General features: G+C 43.6%; 1 protein-coding gene across 6 annotated transcripts in view; it reads right to left on the bottom strand.

Moving 5' to 3' along the window:
• Positions 1–17,931, bottom strand: part of LOC135104199 (alpha-protein kinase 1-like) — a 160,194-nt gene that overhangs the window by 94,818 nt on the left and 47,445 nt on the right. For 5 of the 6 annotated variants that reach the window (XM_064011311.1, XM_064011314.1, XM_064011310.1 and 2 more), the window contains exon 3: positions 5,815–8,266. In XM_064011311.1, the coding sequence (XP_063867381.1) occupies positions 5,815–8,247 (2,433 nt within the window). In that variant the 5' untranslated portion in view covers positions 8,248–8,266. The remainder of the gene's footprint in view (positions 1–5,814; positions 8,267–17,931) is intronic. The other variant, XM_064011315.1, reaches the window with a different exon arrangement.

The raw sequence follows: 17,931 nt of genomic DNA, 5'->3' as shown, positions 1-17,931 counted from the left end.
GGCGTGTAATCCACGGTGACCACTGACAGTAACTGCCTGACCAGTGCATGTGTGTAAACAAGCGTGGCTGACTCACAAAAGCAAAATTCCAGAGCTGCAAGAAAATATTATTTAAAATTTTGTTGTTTTGGTCTGCTTAGTTTTTATCATCATTATTATTACTATTTTGTAACAATAAACATGATAGTAAACATTCTACACTGAGACACTAGTGAGTGAAGAGACTGACACCTGATCAACACCAAAATAACACATCAGCGAGCCACACTGGAGCACCCAGTCTTCCTCATTACTGTAACAACAGTGTGTACATTGTTATATGCAACAAGATGTACAACAATCCACTCAGTTAAAACTATGAATGTATATTAATCAATTGCTAAATGGTCATCACGTCAGTATATTGTCTATCATATATAACAGTTCATTATCATATTAAAAATGGTTTTGTAAAATTTCAAAAACAAAATTGTATAAATATTTAAGTGATACATGCACATACTTAAGACCAGAGTACAGCATTTCGTGAAGAACTTACCAGATACACTGAAGATTTTGTTAAATCCTACCTTAGGCAAGCAGTGAGAATGCACACATCAATGGAAAATCAAATCAAATATTAATGGAGAAAATTTAGTTCAATCATTACTTGTAAATTTCATTACTAGGTACTACAAAAGGCTGGTCACACTTTGTCTATTATAGTTCATTCAGGTATTACTAATGAAGAGTGAGTGAGTCACAGAAACAGTGCTGTGAGTGATGGACACACCCACAACCTTGGCAGCCACACCACAAAGCACTACCATGCTCGGCACACACAAAAGCTGACCAACACACACTTGACAGGGATTCTCTATTACCTTCGCCCGGACAGTGGTGGCACTTGTTCAGCAAAGACGAAATTATTTAAAATTTTTTATTCACTTCTAGACATTCAATCTGATAAATACTAAGGCCTGGGATGAATTTTCTGACGTCAACGATTCTGTAGCTGCCTGCACACGTCACGTTAGTAACGTCAGTTGTTGCAAGATTACCTGATAGTTTTCACCATACTTATTTGTTATACTTAACACTTACAACTTTTCAAGGTAGAATACCACTGCAAATTAATATGTGATCAAATACATATTTCATGGTTACAAAATTTAATGAACACCATCATAACATGAAAGTGATATCGGTCATGTCATTTGGACATTCCTCTAAAGCCCCTCTTGGTATAAATTTCAGGAAAGCTCCAGATGCAAGCTTCCAATGAACAGAACACAAACTGCCATCATGTGTGGTAAAGATTCCCAGATGTAACACAATAACACATATCTTAAAAAAATCTTCACAAGATATCTTATGTTGAAATAGCTGAGACGTTAAATGATATTTCCATCATTTATGTAAATTGGCTTCAATTATATGTGTAAAATGTAACAGTCAATTACTGAAAACGTGATAGAATTTTCGTTCACATTATGCGAGTTTCTACATCATTTCCAAATGTCTCGCAAAATTTCTAATTGAAAATGTTTATACATAATGTGTGTGTGTGTGTGTGTGTGTGTGTGTGTGTGTGTGTGTGTGTGTGTGTGTGTGTGTGTGTGTGTGTGTGTGTGTGTGTGTGTGTGTGTGTGTGTGTGTGTGGAGGGGGGGTGGGATGCCCATAATGCTAGCGCTAGGATCACAAATATTAATCTAGGCAGTTCACCACAAATAAAAACGTAATTGTCTAATTTGTCGTCTTCTTTCTTAATTTGCATGAATATGTACATCCCGACAAAGCAATCAATAGAAATATATATAAACTGTTTGTTACTGGTGCTTCATTAGCTAATATCAAGTTTATGAAACGATTCTTTGTGCACATATTGGTTAGCATTTGTCATATAATTTTATAATATAATTTCAACTTTGGGGTTATAACACTGATATAATGATCACACACACACACACACACACAATATATATATATATATATATATATATATATATATATATATATATATATATATATATATATATATATATATATATATATATATATATATATATATATATATATATATATATATATATATATTCCAGTATAACAATATAAAAGGCGCACGCGAATGAGTGAGCAAACTCAGTAAAAAGTATCCTAATTGTAAAAGCACGCAGTAAAGGATGAAGGACTGACAACAAATACAGGATTAGATAAATTAAGCAAAAGTTAATGAAATAAATGGGCCTTTGACTCCTGACAACAAATACAGGATTAGATAAATTAAGCAAAAGTTAATGAAATAAATGGGCCTTTGACTCCTAAGTGTCAGTGATATGTGTGTGTGTGTGTGTGTGTGCGCGTTGAGAACTTTCGCTGGCACACGGAAGCACACATGACAGCCTTAATGAGGCGAATGTTAGAGCAACAAGCATTATCATACTTAAATTTCCATGCAAAAGGAAAATGAACTTTGAATTTTATTACATCCAGAGGTATAAAAAGTATAAATGATTTTTAACGTGTAAAGGGATTAAAAATTCTTACGATCTGAGACGAAAGTTGAGGCCACACCGCCGTTCTTGGCCACCACACCGTCGCCACAGCTTCCTAACTTTCGGTGCCACGTGCCCCTGCCAGACACTACACCCAAAATCCTTCCCAGCACACAGCTACTAAATGGAAATAAACTGTCAACACCAATGAATAGAGAAAGTTTTACAGTTTGAAAACTACACAGGCCTTCTAATGTGTGTGCGCGTTTTGTATTTCGGTGTATGCTTCATATGAGAACCAGATTCGTCCCACGACTTCTTAAAAAAAATATTTTGTACTCGAATAATAAATATAGTTAATTTCATTGACAAATAGATTTCAGAATGACACGAACTGACATGATGCAGAAATATGTTTCCTTATCTGCTCGATGTGCAATGCTGCATTCCATGAAGGTCCACTTAGCTGGGACGAGGCTCAACAAAAATATATTCTTAATGATATTGGTAAATACTGATACAGTTTAAACTGATCAAGGATAAGCCTATGAGTTCTAGATGGCATTACCTTACTATATAATCTCTTCTCTGATTACCAGTAAGCACGTGCGTCAGGAAGGACGAGGAAGTGATCAACACCCAAAGTGACCATTGTTATAGAATAGGGGAGGGTGTCCATCACCCGAAGACCAAGAGACTTAAAACCTATACTGCTCGGCGATCGCTTGTCAGACATGATCGATAGAAGTCGGCCAAAAATGTAGTTGTGGAAAGATATTCACTTATTATATATCAATCTAAATACTAGAAGCTAGAATGTGTGTAAGGCAAAGTAGTGTATACCAAAGTCCTGACTACAGTAAAGGAGACGCTACCGCCACTTCTACTTCAAGAGAAAAGCTACACCGATTCATTCAGACAGCCATGCATATTGTTACTAAGAAGGAAACTAAAATAGGCTAAAAGAGTTGATACGATGCACTCCATCCACCTCCAATTGTTACGAAGAGGAACTAGAATCGGCTTGGAGATATGATGCGCTGCTTCTGCCTCCAATGCAGAGCGATGACGCCTTGCTTCAGCCCTCCTGCGCCAGGAGGCGTATGGCGTGGGAGATGGTGAGGGACTCTAGCACCAAATGTCAGTGAAAAAATAATTAAATAAATAAAAAAAAAATAAGGAAGAAAAAAAAACCTTCCTTTACTTATTGGAAAATCTCACCGCCTTTTCAACTGTGTGTGTGTGTGTGTGTGTGTGTGTGTGTGTGTGTGTGTGTGTGTGTGTGTGTGTGTGTGTGTGTGTGTGTGTGTGTGTGTGTGTGTGTGTGTGTGTGTGTGTGTGTGTGTGTGTGTGTGTGTGTGTCCTTTCTTTTCTTTAGGTACATAACCCTTCATCAGATTAAAAAAAAAAATAATACTTCGATATTTAAGAAGAACACCACTCATGACCCTACACCAGGCCAGCCGAATACACACTGCGGGTTTCTTTCCACATTCATATTCCTTCAATCTATGTGGCTTTCATCTCAAAGTTCTTCTGCAGCTATTCGTGGCGTGGCTTAAAACAAAGTACACACCTCTCCACAAATTAAGCACAAGAGGCTGTGACAGCAGCTCCCGTCCACACACACACACACACACACACACACACACACACACACACACACACACACACACACACACACACACACACACACACAGTATCACGATGGAAGTGGGCGGTAACAATAAAATTAAGTCGCATTGATTCTTAGTTTCGCCATGCCAGTCAATCATCGGCTCTTCTATATTTCATTCGGTCCTCACACCTTTCCTTGCCTGAACGCCGCCCCTCCATGCAGCGCTGCACTGCTCTCTACACCTCACGCACGCCCACCACCATCTCCCGTCCACCCACCACTACCACGTTCAACACCTTGAAAATTCGCAGGACTCGTGAACGGAAGAGCAGTTTAATAGTTGACGGGAACACACTCCCGCTCTACAACAGACAGGTACCCACATTTTTAATACGCACCATCTCGGGAAGGCACGCTGAGGTGGCACGGTGTTAACGGTAACAGGTGTGCAAAGCCTCATTAACAAGCAGTCATTTCTAAATACATGATGCTGATGTGGACATGCTTATGTGGCAGCTACATGGACACGTCTCAATTAGCAGGTAGGGGAAGCAGAAAACAAGCTACGTACACATCTTGAGTCACAAGTACACACACCAATAACTCATCTAGCAATACACGTGCAAATCTTCGAATTTCTACACATATATACAGGCACTGGAGTGAAAGATTAAAGGATAGACATTTGGGATAAAATTAAGGGTTAACTAATATTCATATATCGCATACACTCTGAACTGTTAAAAGATGGAAAGCAAAAACTTAAAGGTGAGTCACTCAGAAAGTAACGTTAGGATCTGTATCAATGAAAACTCAAATATCGGGACCGTATTGAGAAAAATTGTACAGGAACAGAATAAAGCTTTAATTGGAGAGGGAAAGTGGAGGTTAATGGGAGAGATAGTTTAATAGAAGAATGGAGAGAATGGCTGGCTGGCTTGGCAGGGAAATGAAAACAGGAAATTATGACTGTCTGCACCAGGTATGGCCTTTGACCAGGGAAAGAAAAGTTTAGTGAAAAAAAAAAAAAAAACTGGCGTAACAGATGAAACTTGAATGGAAGAAGTGGTTAAAAAAATGAAAGAAAAGAAAAGAAACAGATGAAGACAAAGAGGGAGACAAAGAGCTCAATAAAAAACGGAAAGCGACACAACGCAGAGGCAGCTCGCAGATGAAAGGGAGATACGAGAGTGACAGTGATGTGGGCTTGTTGAAGATCCAGTTATACAGAGGCATGCAACACTGGAGTCATATGGGAGGCGTTGAGTGTTACCCTAAAAGTTAGGAGGAAGTGATTGAGAGAAGACAAGGGGCCCAAGGAAGTAAGAAGACTAACCGGAAAGAACAAGACTTACCTGAGTGAGCAAGAAACCTGACCAGAAAGACTGAGAGGATTGTGGTGGAAAGTTTGAGGAACGACGAGGGGGGAAGAGAGAGAGAGAGAGAGAGAGAGAGAGAGAGAGAGAGAGAGAGAGAGAGAGAGAGAGAGAGAGAGAGAGAGAGAGAGAGAGAGAGAGAGAGAGAGAGAGAGAGAGAGAGAGAGAGAGGGAGGGAGGGAGGGGAGGGGGAGGAGGGCAGGGGGTAATGTGTGTCGGCGGAAAGCCCTGTGGCACAATGGGGGAGGGAGTGAATTGGAGTAGAGGGAGCGATGGAGGGAACCGAGAGGGGGAGTGGAGGAGCTGAAGACAGAAGAGAGCAGTGGGGAGGACAAGCATCATTACCTGGAGTCCCACCTCGGCCTCGGCCAAGTCTTCGGTCCGAGGGTTAGTGGAGGCCGTGTCATGGTCCCCCTCGGTGGAGAGGTCTAATAGCCCAGGGTCTTCGTGACCAGACAGATCCTCAAGACCTGGGTTGTCGTCGCCAGACCTGTCGTCAGGATGACATTCCCGCCCTAAGGCAGCCGCCACTACCTCACTCAGCCTGTCATACAGCTCACTGCTCTCCTGGAGAGGGTCACCACCAGCCTCCAGCAGCTCGTCTGGAAGCGGGTCGTCGCCCACTTCACTGTGCGTGCTGTTATTGCTGTGAGTGCTGTGATTACTGCTAATACTGAAGCTATCTGGTGCCTGTTGCTGCTCTTGTGCTGTTCTCTGCTGTGCTTCATAAGACAGGTCGAGGTGGTGGCTGAGGGGACCATGGGATGCTGAGCTTACCTCGTGCGTGGAGTGGTCCACCCCAGGGTCGGGATGGACGGCGTGCTCTGGCGGTGGGTTGTCTCGGGACTCCGGTTCACTATTCAGCTGCTCGGAGCCCTTCGCATGATATTCCGTACTGCTGTGATGATCGATGGAGTTACTGTGGTGTTCGACGCCATTGGCATGATTTTCTCCAGGGTTGCTGTGGACATCTATGGAGTTGTGGTAGTCAGAACTAGTGTTGTGGTGATCTGAGCTACTGATATGGTGTTCTGAGGAATTGTCCTGCTGATCTGAGTTGACTGCAGCAGGCTCTTGCTCACCGCCATCACCCGCTGACTGCTCCTCGCTATATTCAGCCGCCAGCCGCAAGCCCACATAACTGTTGCCCTGTTGTCGCTTGAGGTGATACTCTAGATCAAGGAACTCATCACCACGCGCTCCTTGTTCCTTGAAGAATTCCTCCAGGACTTTTCTGGTTTCCGACATTTCGTATGAGTAGTCATACATTTCCGTGTCGGCAGCAGCGGGCTCAGGCTGCGCGGCGAGGCTCCCTGAGTACGAGGACGTGAGGGTGGATATGGCTATAACGGGTGGACCAGGGGACGAGCTGTCTGCCTCCGAGCACGAGTCCGGCCCTGGCTGGTCACTGCTGGGCTCCTCAGAGACAACTGTTTCCGTGTTCTCTTCGTGAGGCGAATTTACCTCACTAGTAGCCATCACCACAGGCTCACAGGCGGCTTCCCTAGTCGCTCCCTCCTCTGCAGTTACACGACGGGGGAAGCCAGGCCTTGGCGGTCGTGGTGGAGGCGCATGATGTCCTCCACGGGGACTGTGGGTCCTCGGAGAAGGGCGGGGACCGTACCGCCGCGGTGACCCCTCGTATTCGGCGATAGGAACGTTGCCAATCTTGGTAACCTTGTGCGTGGCGGACTCTTGGGTGGAGTCTGAATCGGAGGGTGAGGTAGACCGCTCGTAGGCGGCCAAGTAACCTTGGTCACCAGAATCTGGCGGTCCTACAGTGTGCTGAGCAGTAGGGGAGCCCGGGGAGGCAGGCCTGTCATCTAAAGCCCTCACAGTCAAGCCGCGGGCCACCCACTCTCCTATGTCATCAAATACAACCTCAGAAGAACCCGCCAGTCGTGTTTCATAGACCAACGGTGACTGCCGCACCGAGCACCCGTGGCTTCGCTCCTCACTGCCACCTGGAGAGTCAGGCCATTGGTGGTCCTCCTGCTGCTGATCTTGCTGCTGCGGCTGCTGCTGCTGCTGTTGCTGTTGTTGTTGTTGTTGTTGTTGCTGCTGATGCTGTTGCTGTTGCTGTTGTTGCTGCTGCTGTTGCTGCTGCGGTGGCGGCTGCTGGTGCTGATGCTGTTGCCGCTGGTTCTGCTGCCCTCTCCGCCGCTGCGACTCATCGTGTCTGCGACGTGCGGGACGTGACCGGCTGTGGCTAAATACTTCTCGCCCACCAGCTATCTCGATGCGCGAGTCTCGGAGGCGGAAGTGCTCGCGACGCTGCGGCTGGGGCCGAGAGGTGGGCGGAGGCGGCGGAGGCGCCTCCTCATAGGAGGAGTCTAACACAGACGACCTGAGATAACGGTCGTCGTAATCGTCATAAGCACTGACAACTGAAACGTCCACATCCATATCAACATCCTCGGTACTGCGCTCCATCTTGGCGGATTCGGACCGGGAGCCCGAGTGGGAGCCCGATCTGGAGTCCGGCGTAGAGCCCGAGTGGGAGCCCGAGCCACTGTCCACAGACATGCGGCCGCTACTCCCGCTATCTCGACTCAGCTTGGCGTTGTCGTAGATCCTGGGCAGGTCGCTGGTAGTGAGCTGTGGCTCGTAGTTGTCGTTGTCGTCTGAGTCGAGGACACAGTTGAGATTTACGTCAGAACGGCGGGCGTCAGTGGGTGTGGTGGTGGGCGTGTGGGTGGTGGAGCGAGGCCGGCACTTGGGGAACAGGCGGCTGATCTCCGAGTCCGACCCCTCCACGGCCTCCAGCGGGTCCCCCATGACGCGCCTCCCTGCCCACCTGGGGGAGCACAGGGTCAGTCACCACCCACCTCCAGCCCTCTACCTGCCTGTGCCATGCACACTCACATCCCATATTACACATCCACTCACTCACTCACTCACTCACTCATGCCTGTACTGTGACCTTATGCCAAAATCTTACTACTAAGGATGAGCACACCAAACCACAATAACATTATTCTGTTTGTATACTGCACATAATCCACACACACACACACACACACACACACACACACACACAAATTATTTCCTTACACATCTATTCACTCAGCTTAACACTCTGTCATTCCCTTGACAGTTTCTCATCTCTTCATCCGAGCCACTTCCTCATTAATGGAAGAAATTAAATGGATTAGTGCGACCTCGGCCTCTAGGAATCAGGTATGTTTGCTCCTCCAAAAATCGATGGGGGATGGAGATGGAGTTGCACAGCAACGGAACGAGAATGCCTGACAGCCTTGCTACTGCGACACTTTCACAACAACCCTATTGCCATCTAAACATATTTGTCAACCAGGATTTTTGCTTCAGGAAACGCCGCCGTGTGTCGCACCAAGCCTTCGATTCCTCCACCAAAACAAGCACTAGGATTCCTTCTCCGTGCTAAAAGCGCTGCGTCAAACTACACACTCCAAACGCCCATCAAAGCGGAAGCGACAATCAGGAACAACAAACGGCAACGACAAGTCCTCGCAACCCAACTCACCATCGAAAAAACAGCACCATGCGCCATCACCCATGCAGTGAACTAAAGCAGTCACGACCCGACCGGCAGCCATTTCACTTTGGAATGAGCAGCTACCACCACTGCTCCACTCACCGCCAGATGACGTCTCTCCCGGCTGGCGATAATTTGCTTAACTTCGGTGCTAAATACACTTAGAACTTAAAGTGCCAGATGCATGTTGGAGATAAGTTACAGAGGGAGAACTTTGCTGCGTAACTCCACTGGTTTGTCTAGCAGCCCTCTGTGATAGGAAGGGAAATGTATGCATGTTGTTAATACTACTGTTGTTGATGGTATTAGTCCTGCGCGTGTTTCTGTTACTCTTGCTCTGGTCCCGGCGGTGGTGTTGGTAAAGCTGCTACATAGCGGCAGCCGTGCAAGGCAAGCTGATGTACAGTGTGGTGTGATGAGGTGTGACTAGTGTGGTGTGATGTAAGTTACGGTGTGGTATGGTGTTTGGGATGACGTGGAAGAGTTTGGTGTGATGTGGTGCGGTATAATACTATATGGTATAATGTAGAGCAGAAAGGCATCAGATACGCCTTGGTAAATGTTGTGTAATGCAATTAAGTATGGTGTAGTGTAGTCAGATTAGGGTACGATGCGGTATTGTGTTGGTATAATGTAGTATAGTGTGTTATAGTGACAAAGACGTAGTGTTACTGTTTGGGATGATGTAATACTATACGATGTAGTGTGGGTGATGTTAAGGGGTCAATGTGTGGTGTGTATTGTGTTCTGGTGCAGTATGGCGCTGTATTGTGAGGTCAGACAAGGCGTGGCATTGTGAGGCGTAGCGAGTATGATAAACCGTCGCGTGGTGCGGCAAAATATAACATGAAGTGACGCTCTTCCGCGAAGTGATCTCGATAAATAAAAGAGAAAAAACATTACTCTGCACCGGCTGTAGTGCAATATTCTACTACCCTCGTGTTTGAGTGAGCCGTGTTACCCAGAGCACAGCGACGCAACCTTCCAATTACGTCATAATTACACTAGTTCTTTAACATACTAATCATAATCACTCTCCCATTCCATTATGAAGTTTTAACAAATATATCATAACAACCTCCCCTTCTTGTGTCCTTTCCCCCTTAATTTCCTAAGGCAAGACCCACACCTCAATCTGGCACCGCCATCCCTTCCCTCCCCTTCCCCTCGCAGCCCGCCTTACAACTCCGCGTCCCTCACGAGACACCCAAGCCAGGGAAGAAATATGTACATTATCAAAATACGTGACAGGCCATAAGGAAGACCAGGTTACCCTTCCCTACCTATTTATAAGCTTCCATTCCCTTTTGTCTTCCAGCCTTCCTCCCTTCCTCTCCCGTGACTGCTTCTCGACGCCGACTCCCAACTCACTTTTGAAAACATCCTCCTAAAAATTTTTCCACACAACGCATTTAGAATAGTTTCCCCGAGCAGGACCCTGCGTGACGCAACCAAGTCTTAATGAACTGGAGGGAGCAAAAATTAATGAAACTGAAGCACGCATACGAAACGATTGAATTTAATGATAATAATGATAACAAGTGAGACACGAATGATGACATTGATAATGATGATGATGATCATGATGATGATCATGATGATGATGATGATGATGATGATGATAATGATGACGATGATAATGAGATGGGTGGTGGTGGTGGTTAAAGAAAAAAAAACATCAAAAAGAAAATCAAAGAAGGAGGAAGGAGTGAAGAGAAGGAAGAAAGAAGGGAGGAAGAACGGAAGGAGGAATTGATGAAGAAAAACTAAGGCGAAATTAGATGGTGGCGGGAGTGGTGTGCGTGGTGACAGTGAAGGGAGTAATAGCAGTGGTGGTGGTGGTGGTGGTGGTGGTGGTGGTGGTGGTGGTGGTGGTGGTGGCGGCGGCGGCAGTAACAGTGACAGTAATGATATTGGTGATAGTAGTGGCAGTCATGGGGAGGCAATCCATCCAGTCCATCTCCCCTACATGGCATCCCTTCCTCCAGCCTTCACCTGGCCATTCTTTTTTCAGACTCCCTTCATTGCAGCCTTACTGATTTGATTAGAGATTAACAAGGTGTGTCGTGCCTCTCTTTCTGCCTCCCTCCTTCCCCCCTCGCTTCGTCCAGCCAAGCTTCGTTTTCTCTTTCCATTTCTTTCTAGCTCCTGGCCTCTCTCTCTCTCTCTCTCTCTCTCTCTCTCTCTCTCTCTCTCTCTCTCTCTCTCTCTCTCTCCGCCATCATATATTTCTTATTCTCTTGTTCACTGCTTTCTTTATTTCCCTATTATCTTTCTTCATTCTGTTTCCCCATTTTCTTTTCCTTTTCTTTCTTCCCTTTGTTTCCTCTGTCTCCCTATTTTGTTTCCAATCCTTTCTTCCATTCTTCCTCATTCCCCTCCCTCCTTCCTTTCTTCCTTGCTTCCTTCTGTCCTTCTGTGCTTCCTTCCTTCCTTCCTTGCTTCTTTCCTTCCGTACTTTCTTTTCTTTCACTCATTCTTCCTCGCAGCGCTCTACTTCTCGTATTCTAACCCCCTTTCTCTCTCTCTCTCTCTCTCTCTCTCTCTCTCTCTCTCTCTCTCTCTCTCTCTCTCTCTCTCTCTCTCTCTCTCTCTCTCTCTCTCTCTCTCTCTCTCTCGAATAATAAAAAAAAAGGCATGGAGATAAAAGGCTTCGCTATACAGTTTGGAGGAAATAACCTGCATAGAATTTTATAGAACCGATCTAATGGAAAAAAAAATTCTATCGCCACGGAAATATAAAATGATGGATATTCAATTTAGATGTTGATGGCAAGGGAATACACACCTACTGACACTGGCACACACACACACACACCTTTCCTTCCCTCGGTCCCCAACTGACTCGTGGGAAACCTTCATTGCTTCATATTCGCTATATTCGTGCATTTATTCATCAAGGCTCTGTTCGGTCATGTATGTGTACGTCAGTACTTGATGTCATCCTGAGGTGCGGCGAGGGGCACATCATCCCCTGCACCGTGAGCCACAGAAAGCCAGGTGTACTTAGTGATGTTTATTATTTATCCAGCTTTTTTTTATTATATTAGGAGTTTCAAAAATCTATATTAAATAATCAGGTGTCTTTCGCCTCTTTATTATGTCGCTTGATCTAAAGAAAAAAGTAATATCACTTTTCTATTTTCTATCCCAGTATTATTTTTTTACTATCTTTCAACCACTTAAAGTAACGTCAGTTTAACACAAAAACTATGGCCATGTGAATAAGCAGCGCTGGTGTCCATGTTACTGGGATATATATATATATATATATATATATATATATATATATATATATATACTTATTTATTTATTTATTGAAAGAGTCTATGGGAAGAAAATTTTCTCGCAGGCATTCTTCGTTGCAAGTAGTGGCGAACTCAGCATTCTGTATCTTCTTAAGGATGCTCTCTCTCTCTCTCTCTCTCTCTCTCTCTCTCTCTCTCTCTCTCTCTCTCTCTCTCTCTCTCTCTCCTCTCCTCTCCTCTCCTCTCCTCTCCTCTCCTCTCCTCTCCTCTCCTCTCCTCTCCTCTCCTCTCCTCTCCTCTCCTCTCTCTCTCTCTCTCTCTCTCTCTCTCTCTCTCTCTCTCTCTCTCTCTCTTCTTGCGGTGGTCTCTTTACTAAGATCTGCAAATCTCAGTAAAGAGAGCAAGATTACCATAAGAAAAAAAAAGGGGACAACATTTCAAAGAAGATACAAAACGTTATGCGAGCCATCACTTTCAACGATATGTATATATATATATATATATATATATATATATATATATATATATATATATATATATATATATATATATATATATATATATATATATATATGTATACGTGTGTGTGTGTGTGTGTGTGTGTGTGTTTTCCAGGTCACCGGGAGCGTTGCAATCACACCTTCACCCACACCCGGCACACTCGGGCAACATTTCACTGCCACTCTGCAGTCTCCACTACACTCATTCATTGTTTTCTTAAAAGCTTTCCAAGTGTTAACCAATAAAAGCTGGGTGTTTCGGGACTCCCCTTTCAGGCGCTGTATCTGGAGTATTGAGTTCGTAGCGGAGCCACCCTGAGGATGTTAAATTATGCATTCCATATTAATTAATTATTTTAAGAAAGGTGTCCCACATCTGACAAATACTAAACCATGCCCCTAAGTGCTGTACTGAACACACACAAAAACAATGAAAGCACCCAAGGCCGCCGTTGTGACCTCGTGAGTAGACTGTTAATCATTCATGAGGAGTTCACTGTAGTGAGATGCCCTTCAAACCACACACAGGAAGACTGAGTGGACTTTGCCTTAGACTTCTATACCGAAATTGGAAGCAAAAATCAAGCTGCTGATGTTCGTATTGACCTCTAAGATGGGAGTGAAAATGAACACCAAGACAGTTTCCCGCTACTGACTTTATCTGACAGCAGACGTGAAGATACTAAGACTTATTTGAAGCTACTGACCTTAAGAGAAAAGTGAAGATAACCACTAAGAAAGCTTTTATCCTTCAGACCTTGACAGGGAGCGAGAACCAAGTCGGTCCTTCTTTGAACCCTGATATCAGAGTGGAGGCAAAGGCAGCTTTACTCATAGTTAAGTTTCTCAGTACCTCAGTGACGTGGCTGCGGGTGAAGAAAGAGAAGGTTCACCAGCGTACTTTTGAAAACGAGGCAGGAAGGGAGGGCGGGAATCAATCCTGCTCATAAGGACAATGAATATGAAGACGGTAGGGATCTCAACAACGAGGCTACAAGTGAGGATTTTGTTTCCGTAGGCATCGAATGCCTTAGTGACACGACGCCTCAGGCTAAGTTTCGCAGAGTACCTCCCTTGAAGAGAAATGACGAGCCGAACACTAAGACACGGAGAAATCCCGAATATCTGCAACGATGGCAGCACGTTCTCAATGAATCAGAGAGCACTCACGCATTGCACGAGCACTGTAGACGCCGTGAACAAGCATGTAGCACAGACCAATCGGCCTATCGTGCCGCTGCATGCAGAACAGCGGGCAATAAGGGCGCACCTGCCAGAACATCACTGCCATCGTGCATGGCTACGTAGCAGCGCCGCCTTTACGTGTTGATCTGGATGGTGAATGACAGCTGGCCTGGGGCTGAGGACCGCTAGAGGCAGTGCCTCTAGCGTAAGGCTCGCTGCAAGGGACGCCCACAACACTGGATCACATCCATCGACGGCAACGTGGGCGTGGGCTTTTCCAGGGACGAGGCAGGAAATTAAATCGGGACGTGAACACATTTAACTTATTCCTACCAGCCCTTAGCTAAACACATCATAAGTGCCATCTCTCCACACACTAGGGAAGATTTCATTAAACAATACAAGTAAAATGGGCAAAATAAGTGATGAAACATAAACAAATACCAGTAAGACACCTTGATAGCCGATGAACAAGGGTCACTAATCACCCAGCGCAGAACACCCACCAATATCATTCGACAGTGCAGAGCCAGACAACAGCTAACTTCACCTTGTTATAATACAATTTTTTTTTCGAAAGTCGACGCGCTGTTATATATAGCAACCGACAGGACATTTAATTTTTTGTCTAATGGTATGTGTCCAGTCTCACTGTCTCTGGATAATGAGTCATTTTATTTATTGCCACATTAGCAGCAAAACTTACCATTGGGGCTTGACAGTTGTGTTACGTCACGATATGCTTAAAACAACAAAATTAAAAAGAAAAAAATAAGATTGTTAAAAGCGTAATCCTTAGATACTCCCAACATAACACTTAACTTCAAAATTTTACATATATATATATATATATATATATATATATATATATATATATATATATATATATATATATATATATATATATATATATATATATATATATATATATATATATCAAACGATTCACTTTTCGTTTAATAGTACGTTTCTACTCTCGCTGATATAAAAAAAAATTAGTGAGCTACAACTCCAGAAAACCGAGCGCGTTTTCTTTAAAGTCTTATCCTGTGATTTGCGAATACTCCGAAGAAATCTGAATGTTGCATGGTAATGCATTAACATTGTTAGGTGATGTTACTTAAATTTAGCTTGATCCGTTAATTTGTTCATGAATTTCTATGAGGCGTTTTGCGCATGCCCAGTGCGAATCCAGATCTGACATGCTTATTTATGTATAAATGAAGGGTACATGACACAAAATTTCAACACAACCGACACAGTATTTACTGAGAAACCTTTTTGCAAGTTACCCATCAACTCTAACCAGCATAAGCAATGAAACCTATATGGCATAAAACTAAAATAGTTGTGTTATCACGCGGTGTGAGTTTTGTTGCCATCAGTCACGTAGTTCCATAATAGTCGGGCCGGGCCAGGCCGGACAGGCTCGGGCCGCTCATATGCAAGACGCACCCACTTGAACATAACTTTCTTCCGCTCATAATAATATCTGAAATTATGTTTGATCTTCGTAACACCTTTGTGCAGTATCAATAAAAACACCGCACAATGAAAAAATTAGGTGGCTCACTGACTAAGTGGTCGAGGCAGTGGGAGTCGTGAGTTGGCGCCTCCACCACGACAAGGATTGTCTGAAAGACACATCGATGGTCCCATCATGCTATTTCATGTGATTTTTATCGTGTGTAAATGTGAATGATCAAGAGCTTAAAAAATTTATCTTTTATATATATATATATATATATATATATATATATATATATATATATATATATATATATATATATATATATATATATATATATATATATATATATATATATATATATATATTTTTTTTTTTTAATTGCCGTAATTGCATTGTAATATATATATATATATATATATATATATATATATATATATATATATATATATATATATATATATATATATATATATATATATATATATATAAATATATATATATATATATATTTTTTTTTTTTTTTTTTTATGTAGGAAGGATACTGGCCAAGGGCAACAAAAATCTAATAAAAAAAATGCCCACTGAAATGCCAGTCCCATAAAAGGGTCAAAGCAGTGGTCAAAAATTGGTGGATAAGTGTCTTGAAACCTCCCTCTTGAAGGAATTCAAGTCATAGGAAGGTGGAAATACAGAAGCAGGCAGGGAGTTCCAGAGTTTACCAGAGAAAGGGATGAATGATTGAGAATACTGGTTAACTCTTGCGTTAGAGAGGTGGACAGAATAGGGGTGAGAGAAAGAAGAAAGTCTTGTGCAGCGAGGCCGCGGAAGGAGGGGAGGCATGCAGTTAGCAAGATCAGAAGAGCAGTTAGCATGAAAATAGCGGTAGAAGACAGCTAGATATGCAACATTGCGGCGGTGAGAGAGAGGCTGAAGACAGTCAGTTAAGAACATAAGAAATAAGGGAAGCTGCAAGAAGCGACCAGGCTTACACGTGGCAGTCCCTGTATGAAACACACCTACCTATTTCCATCTGTTATCCCCATCCATAAACTTGTCTAATCTTCTCTTAAAGCTCTCTAGTGTCCTAGCACTAACTACATGATTACTGAGTCCGTTCCACTCATCTACCACTCTATTTGAGAACCAATTTTTTCCTATCTCCTTCCTAAACCTAAGTTTTTCAAGCTTGAACCCGTTATTTCTTGTTCTACCCTGGTTGCTGATCCTAAGAATTTTGCTTACATCTCCCTTGTTATAACCCTTATACCACTTAAAGACCTAGAGGAGAGTTAGAGGAGAGGAGTTGATGAAACGAAAAGCTTTTGATTCCACCCTGTCTAGAAGAGCAATATGAGTGGAACCCCCCCAGACATGTGAAGCATACTCCATACATGGACAGATAAGGCCCTTGTACAGAGTTAGCAGCTGGGGGGTTGAGAAAAACTGCGGAGATGTCTCAGAACACCTAACTTCATAGAAGCTGTTTTAGCTAGAGATGAGATGTGAAGTTTCCAGTTCAGATTATAAGTAAAGGACAGACCGAGGATGTTCAATGTAGAAGAGCGGGACAGTTGAGTGTCATTGAAGAAGAGGGGATAGTTGTCTGGAAGGTTGTGTCGAGTTGATAGATGGAGGAATTGAGTTTTTGAGGCATTGAACAATACCAAGTTTGCTCTGCCCCAATCAGAGATTTTAGAAAGATCAGAAGTCAGGCGTTCTGTGGCTTCCCTGGGTGATATGTTTACCTCCTGAAGGGTTGGACGTCTATGAAAAGACGTGGAAAAGTGCAGGGTGGTATCATCAGCGTAGGAGTGGATAGGACAAGAAGTTTGGTTTAGAAGATCATTAATGAATAATAAGAAGAGAGTGGGTGACAGGACAGAACCCTGAGGAACACCACTGTTAATAGATTTAGGAGAAGAACAGTGACCGTCTACCACAGCAGCAATAGAACGGTCAGAAAGGAAACTTGAGATGAAGTTACAGAGAGAAGGATAGAAACCGTAGGAGGGTAGTTTGGAAATCAAAGCTTTGTGCCAGACTCTATCAAAAGCTTTTGATATGTCCAAGGCAACAGCAAAAGTTTCACCAAAATCTCTAAAAGAGGATGACCAAGACTCAGTAAGGAAAGCCAGAAGATCACCAGTAGAGCGGCGTTGACGGAACCCATACTGGCGATCAGATAGAAGGTTGTGAAGTGATAGATGTTTAAGAGTCTTTCTGTTGAGGATAGATTCAAAAACTTTAGATAAGCAGGAAATTAAAGCAATAGGACGGTAGTTTGAGGGATTAGAGCGGTCTCCCTTTTTAGGAACAGGTTGAATGTAGGCAAACTTCCAGCAAGAAGGAAAGGTAGATGTTGACAGACAGAGCTGAAAGAGTTTGACTAGGCAAGGTGCAAGCACAGAGGCACAGTTTCGGAGAACAATAGGAGGGACCCCATCAGGTCCATAAGCCTTCCGAGGGTTTAGGCCAGCGAGGGCATGGAAAACATCATTGCGAAGAATTTTAATAGGTGGCATGAAGTAGAAAACCTTTTAC

The sequence above is a fragment of the Scylla paramamosain genome, chromosome 10 (assembly GCF_035594125.1).
Source record: "Scylla paramamosain isolate STU-SP2022 chromosome 10, ASM3559412v1, whole genome shotgun sequence".
Classification (NCBI taxonomy): Eukaryota; Metazoa; Arthropoda; class Malacostraca; order Decapoda; family Portunidae; genus Scylla; species Scylla paramamosain.
Note: the sequence above shows the minus strand (reverse complement) of the source record. Positions and strands in the feature narration are given on the sequence as shown.